General features: G+C 67.8%; 2 protein-coding genes across 2 annotated transcripts; one reads left to right on the forward strand and one right to left on the reverse strand.

Moving 5' to 3' along the window:
- The first annotated feature begins 2,334 nt into the window (after positions 1 to 2,334).
- On the forward strand, positions 2,335 to 3,943 carry SPC24 (SPC24 component of NDC80 kinetochore complex). Its single transcript, XM_075738062.1, has 6 exons — positions 2,335 to 2,434; positions 2,917 to 3,090; positions 3,182 to 3,326; positions 3,421 to 3,513; positions 3,599 to 3,675; positions 3,765 to 3,943. The coding sequence occupies exons 1-6, from the start codon at positions 2,350 to 2,352 to the stop codon at positions 3,869 to 3,871; spliced, it is 681 nt and encodes a 226-aa protein (XP_075594177.1). The 5' UTR covers positions 2,335 to 2,349; the 3' UTR covers positions 3,872 to 3,943.
- KEAP1 (kelch like ECH associated protein 1) lies at positions 3,925 to 6,257 on the reverse strand (the record flags this gene model as incomplete). The annotated part of the gene is made up of 4 exons (XM_075737987.1): positions 3,925 to 4,457; positions 4,538 to 4,714; positions 4,837 to 5,042; positions 5,563 to 6,257. Coding segments are annotated over 4 exons (1,245 nt in total), but the record flags the coding sequence as incomplete, so codon positions are not given.
- Between the last annotated feature and the right edge of the window lie 197 nt (positions 6,258 to 6,454).

Raw genomic sequence — 6,454 nt, forward strand, 5'->3', positions numbered from 1 at the left:
GAAGAGCAGAACGGACTCGGGGGGGGGGACACGGCGGGGGAGTGGTGACACCCCCACCCCCCCCCCAATCCACCTTGTAGATTATTTAGGGGAGGGGGGAGGTAAATCCCCCCCCCCTCCCCAAGAGCAGAACTCAGATTTATTTTATTTTAATTTTATTTTCATTCGATTTTAATTTGATGGGGTTTAGTTTGGGGGAGGGGGCGGTGTGGGAATTTTTATTGTATTTTTAAAAAAAAAACCAAACCACTTGAAAAGACAAAAAAAGAGATAAAACGGAGGGCCCCCCCCCCCCCCCCCGGGGCAGGAAAAGGGAATATGGACAGACACCCCCCCCAAAAAAAATAAAGCGGGGGGCTGGTGGGGGGGGACCCCCCGGTCTGTCGCCCAAAAGCCATTTATCCGGAGGGAGGACGGACCCCGGGGGGGGCAATTTGGGGGCTGGGGGGGACGGGGGGGGGCATGGGGAGGGCCCCCCCCCCCCAAAGTCTTCCGCTCGCTCCCCCTTTTTGCACAGGGACCCCCGGGGTTGGCAATACCCCCCCCCCAAATTGCCCTCAGCCCCTCCGGGGGGGGGGGGGTCCTCGATTGGGGGGGGCTCCTGTGCCCCCCCCCCCAACCTGTTGGGGTCTGCGCTGGGTGAGGGTCCAGGCCATAATTGGGGGGGTCTCCCCCCCCCCAAATCCCCAATAGAGGTGAAGCAATAACAAGGTGCCCCCCCCCCCCAATCCCTCTGTGAGCGAGGGGGGGTTTGGGGGGGTTTTGGGGGGGGGAGCAAATCCCGAAACAGCTTTTTGGGGAGGGGGGTGTCCCCCATTTCTGAACACTGTACTGTAGCATCGGGACTGGCGTCTCCCCTAATTTGGGGGGGGGGGAATGGCCGGGGGGGTGCAATGGTGCTGGGGGGGGTGTTGAGGGGGGGGCTCATGGGGGGGTCTGACCTCCCCCCCCCTAAATTTGGGGAAAAGGGGGGGTGTCAGGCCTGGCCTGTGCCCCCGTGACGTGGCCTTGTAGCGGTGGGATTGGGGGGGGGGGCTCGGTGGGATTGGGGGTGTCCCAGCGCGGGGGGGGGGGTGTCTCGGCGGGATTGGGGGGGGTCTCGGCGGGGGGGGGTGTGTGTGCCTCGGCGGGGGGGGGTCGTGCAGAGCTTTTATTTTTGTACGTGGCGGCGTTTCTGTCCATACTGTGAATAGCTGGGCCGGGACCCGGGGGGGGGCCCTGGGGGGGGCACACACCCCACACCCCCCAGTTTGCCACCCCCTCCCCATCCCCTGGGGGTGTTTCCCCCCCCCCCCCGGGGGTCTCTCGCAGCTGGAGCCCCCCCCCCCATCACCCCCCCCCTTCTCCCTCCTCCGCCATCAGCCTGAATAAAGAGGAGAAGGGACCGAGCGTGGGGGGGGTCTCTGCGGGGGGGGCTTTGGGGAGGCTATGGGGGGTCTGTGCAGGAGGGGGCTTTGGGGGGGCTATGGGAGGGCTGGGATGGGGGGGTCTCTGCGGGGGGGGCTTTAGGGGGGCTATGGGGGGGGTCTGTGCAGGGGGGGGTCTGTGCGGGGGGGGCTTTGGGGGGGCTGGGATGGGGGGGCTGTGCGGGGGGGGCTTTGGGGGGGCTATGGGGGTTCTGTGCGGGGGGCTATGGGGGGGTCTGTGCAGGAGGGGGCTTTGGGGGGGCTATGGGAGGGCTGGGATGGGGGGCTGTGCGGGGGGGGGGCTGTGCGGGGGGGGCTGGGATTGGGGGGCTGATGGGGAGGGTCTTGGGGGGGTGTCTGTGCGGGGGGGGCTATGGGGGGCTGGGATGGGGGGTCTGTGCGGGGGGGTCTGGGATTGGGGGGCTGATGGGGAGGGTCTTGGGGGGGTGTCTGTGCGGGGGGGGCTATGGGGGGGCTGGGATGGGGGGGGTCTGTGCTGAGGGGCTGATGTGGAGGGGTTTGGGGGGGGGGTCTGTGCTGGGGGCCTGATGGGGGGCGCTGGGCTGGGGGGGGGTCCTTTGATGGGGGGGGTGTCTGCTGGGGGGGGGGGGGCTAGAGCCTGCTGAATGGGTCAGGATGGGATGGGGGGGGGCAAGGGGCTGGGGAAGAGCCGGGGCGGGGGCACCTACACCCCCGGGGGGGGGGTCCCTCAGACCAGGCCCAGGCTCGGGGGGGGTCCCCAACCCCTGGGGGGGGTCCCCGCAGGCTGCCCCGACCATAGAGAGGAGCCCCACAAAGCCTCCGAGCCGGCCAGAAGGTTCGCAGGGGCGTGGCCTCCTCTGCCTCCCCGCCCCCAGCCGTCTCGGCGTTCCCTGAGCCAAGCGCGCATGCGCAGGAGGGGCAGGAGCGGCGCCTGCGCGCTGCGGTCAGGCGTGAGCTGCGCATGCGCCGAGCGGCCCCGCCCCCGCCCGGTTCAAACGGCGGCGCGCGCGCACCGACACCCCCCGGTCCGGTACCGGGAGAGCAGGTAACGGGGGGGAACGGGGGGGGAAACGGGGGCTGTGCCACCCCCCGGGCCAGGAACCACACCCCCGGGAGGGTGATTAGTGAGTGCAGGCCCGGCCCGGCCCGGCGGGGGGTCTTTGCCCTCCGGTGGGCCCAAGGCCCCGGTTTGGAGGCGTCTGGGGGGGGGTGGGGGGGGGGGTCTCTGTGTCCTTCGGAGCCCCCTCAGGCCTCCCCCACCCCCAGACAGCGGCCTCTGCCCCCTCCCGGGCCCGTCACCACCCCGGGGCCCGTCACCCACCTGAGGCCTCCCCCGCCCCCAAACCGTGGACACCCTGCCCCCCCCCCCGCCTTCCCCCCCCCCCAAACCCCCCCAACTGCCCCCCCCACCCCCCATCTCCGCTCTCCCAGCCCACCGGGGTCCCCCCGCCCTGCAGTCACTCCCCCCCCATCCCAATCTCCCCCTCAAACTTTGGGGTACCACCGCCCTCATAAGCCCCCCCCAGGCCCCCCACCATGCTGAGCAAGCGGATGCAGGAGCTGGAGGAGGTGAGCAAGGAGCTGCTGAAGGTGCTGCTGTCCGACTGGGCCGACAACCTCCTGCGCCGCAGCCTGGACAAACGGACCCGGATGGACAAGAAGCTGCTGCTGTCGCAGGCCACGGCCACCCAGCTGGTCAAAGGTGAGGCCCCCCCCTGCTCCCCCCTACCTGCCCCCCCTCTATGCTGCAAAGTCACCCCCCCCCCCCCCCCGGTGTCACGCTGCATCCCCAGAGCTCAGCACGGCCGAGGAGACGGTGGCACAGAACCTCCTGGAGCGGGAGAGCCAGCTCCAGCGATCCCTCCGGAGGCTGCGGGACCTGGAAGAGGAGCTGGTTCAGGCATGGGAGGCCGATGCCAGTCTGCAGACCAGGATTAGATATCCTTTTTGGGGGCGGGGGGGTCCCCGTTGTCCTTTTTGGGGTGATGGGGGGTGGTTCCAGACACCCAGTCGTTTCCCTTCACTGCCCCACCGCCCTGCGACAGGAGCTGGAGGAGCTGCGGGAGGAGAGCCGGCGGCTGGAGGAGGACACAGAGCGGGAGGACGACGCCGTACCCTCCGCCGCGTGAGTGGGGACAGCGGGACGGGTAAAGGGGGCGGGGGGGGGACCCCAAGACACCTCTGAGCCCCCCCCTCACCGTCCCCCGCAGGTACGTGACGCAGCTCTACTACAAAATCAGCCGCATCGACTGGGACTACGAGGCCGAGCCGGCGCAGATCAAAGGCAGTGAGTGTCCCCGCCATGTCCCCCATCACCCCCCTGTCCCCTGCCCCCCTTAACCCCCCCTTTTTCTTTCCCGCTCCCCCCCCCCAAAGTCCACTACGGCCCTGACATCGCTCAGCCCATCGACATCGACAGCAGCCGCCATTCCCGCTGCTTCGTCAGCGATTACTTGTGGAGCCTGGTGCCGACGGCGTGGTGAACGGCACGGCACCGGCACGGTTTGGGTGACGCTGAACCCCCACCCCCCCCAGCTTAATCACAAAAGTCTTTTATTCATGTAACAACGAGATTTGGAAATCATTAAAACCAGTCAATCGGCCGCTGGGCTGGAAGGTGGATGCGAATCCGGCTTCCCCCTCCTCTCCCCAAAACCGGGAGGGGGATTTTGGGGGTGCCGTGACCCCCCACGAGCTGTCCGTGTGGCCAAGTGAGGCGCGGGGGCGGCCAACGGCGACATCCCGGCCCCCCCGCCCGCCGCATTTACCCGCCGCCGTGGGGAAAAGGTGTGTGGGGGGGTAAAACCGAAAACCGCGGCCCCGTCGGCTGCACCGCGGCCGGTTTTATTTCCACCCCCCCCCACCCCCCCGTCACCCTCTCCTCTCCACGGCGGCGCCGGGGTTAGCAGGGACAATCGGGTCGATCGGTTTGTTTTCGGCACGGTTCCATGGTGATGGCCACCCCCACCCCGCTGCGGCCCGACGTCATCCGCGTCACCTCCGTCCAGGCGTCGGCGACGGGGTCGTAACACTCCACCGAATCCAGGAACGTGTGGCCGTCGTAGCCCCCTGCCAAGACGGGGTTTCAGTTCCTTTCCCGCCAAGACACGGGAACCCCGAGGTGTGTCCCCCCCCTTTCCTGCACCTACCCAAGACGTAGATCTTGCCCTGGTAGACGGTGACGCCGAGGGCGCTGCGCCGATACCGCATGGGCGCCACGAAACTCCAGGCGTCCGTCTCCACCTCGTAACGCTCGGTGCTGTTGAGCTGATCCGTCCCGTCGTACCCCCCCATGGCGTAAATGCAGTTATTGAGCGCGCAGACCCCTGCGGGGAGGGGGGGGGGGGTAAGAAGAATTGGTGAGCCCCCTCCCTACGCACGCACCCCCCCCCGATTCGCCCCAGGGACACCCCCCCCCCCCCCCAAAACGTCCGCGCCGTCCCCTCACCGGCGCCGCTGCGGATGGTGGCCATGGGGGCGATGGCTCTCCAGGCGTCCTGCTCGGGGTGGTAACACTCGGCGGAGCTGAGGCGCGCGGTGCCGTCGAACCCCCCCACGGCGTAAAGGAGGCGGTTCAGCACCGCCACCCCCACCCCGATGCGTCGCGTCAGCATGGGGGCCACCAGCTGCCACTCGTCCCTCTCCGGCTCGTATCTGGGGGGGGGCACACACACACACACACACAACAGGAGGGGCTGAGCACCGAGGGGGGGGTCCCCAGCACCCATGGGTGGGTGCAGGGGGGACAGAGGTCCTGGTTAGACCCCCTGCAGGGGTTGGGCTGCCCCCCCCCCCCCCCCCCCCCCCAGGGGTAAATGTTTATTGTCAGCCCTGGGGGAGAGCTGTGCCCCCCCGAAAGGTTGATCTGGGCTTGTTATTAAACCCAGGGGCAAATCTGGGCCCCCCCCCAGGGGCAAATCTGGGCCCCCCGGGGCAGATTTGGGCCCCCCCCCCCCCCTCAGGGCAAACCACAGCTTGTGTTATCAGCCCCAGGGGTAGATTTAGGGCCCCCCCAGGGGCAAATCTGCCACTCCCCACCCCAGAACAGATCTGTGCCCCCCCCCGGGGCAGAGCAAGGCTTGTGTTATTAAACCCAGGGGCAGATTTTGGGGCCCCCCCAGGGACAGATCCCCCCGCCCCAGGGCAGACCCCCCGTTCTCTACCCCCCCCTCACCTCTCCACGCTGCTGTGATGGATACATCCGTGCGACCCCCCCACGGCGTAAATCATCCCGTCGATCACCCCCACCCCGATCCGGTTGCGGGGGACGCTCATGGGGGCGCAGGGGGACCACTGGTTGGTCATGGGGTTGTAGCAGTCGATGGCGGCCGAGTCCGTGTTCCCGTCGGGGGAATTATTCCGTCCCCCCACGGCGTAAAAAAGCCCCCCCACCACGCAACCCCCCAAACCGCTCCGGGGAACCTGAAGATCGGCTAAACGAATCCAAGATCCGTCCCGAGGGTTGTAAGCTTCCAAATAACTCAAAGATTGCCGATAATAACCCCCGGCCGTGTAAATGAGCTGCCCCACCTTGGGGGTCCGACAGGGTAAAACCTGGGTGGGTTTATGAAGAGTTAAATCTTGAAAAATTTGCGCCAGGTAATCCTTGGATCGGGAATCGGAGCGGAGGATCTCGCATTTCTGGAGCTGCATCTGAAGGAAGTGCGGGGTGAGGGAATGGCAGCGGACGGCGCGGAGCAGAGCCTGGACGTAGAGGCGGCGGTTGGGGCAGTCGTGTTTCACCCAGTTGATGCAGGCGTGAAAAACCTCGGACTCGCAGCGCACGTTCAGCTCGTCGCGGCTGATCAGGGTCACCAGCTGGCAGTGGGACAGGTTGAAGAATTCCTCCTGCTTGGAGACCTGCGGGGACCGGGAGGGGACGGGGGGGGGGGGTCAGGATTGGGGGGGGTCCTGGGGGGGGGGCTGGGGGGTTGGGCTGGGGGGGGGGTCCTGGGGGGTCAGGCTGGGAGGTGAGTTGGGGGGGGTCCTGGAGGGGTGTGTGGCTGGGGGGGGGTCCTGGGGGGGCTGGGGGGGAAGGCTGGGGGTGAGTTGGGGGGAGTCTTGGG

Source organism: Balearica regulorum, chromosome 30 (assembly GCF_011004875.1).
Source record: "Balearica regulorum gibbericeps isolate bBalReg1 chromosome 30, bBalReg1.pri, whole genome shotgun sequence".
In the NCBI taxonomy this organism is placed as follows: Eukaryota; Metazoa; Chordata; class Aves; order Gruiformes; family Gruidae; genus Balearica; species Balearica regulorum.

Excerpts from the sequence above, each read along its gene's own strand:
- SPC24 (XM_075738062.1), top strand. The coding sequence starts at position 2,350 with ATGCGCCGAGCGGCCCCGCCCCCGCCCGGTTCAAACGGCGGCGCGCGC. Across the intron at positions 3,091-3,181 it reads GGCCACCCAGCTGGTCAAAG|AGCTCAGCACGGCCGAGGAG; the intron begins GTGAGGCCCCCC and ends CTGCATCCCCAG. Across the intron at positions 3,327-3,420 it reads AGTCTGCAGACCAGGATTAG|CGCCCTGCGACAGGAGCTGG; the intron begins ATATCCTTTTTG and ends TCACTGCCCCAC.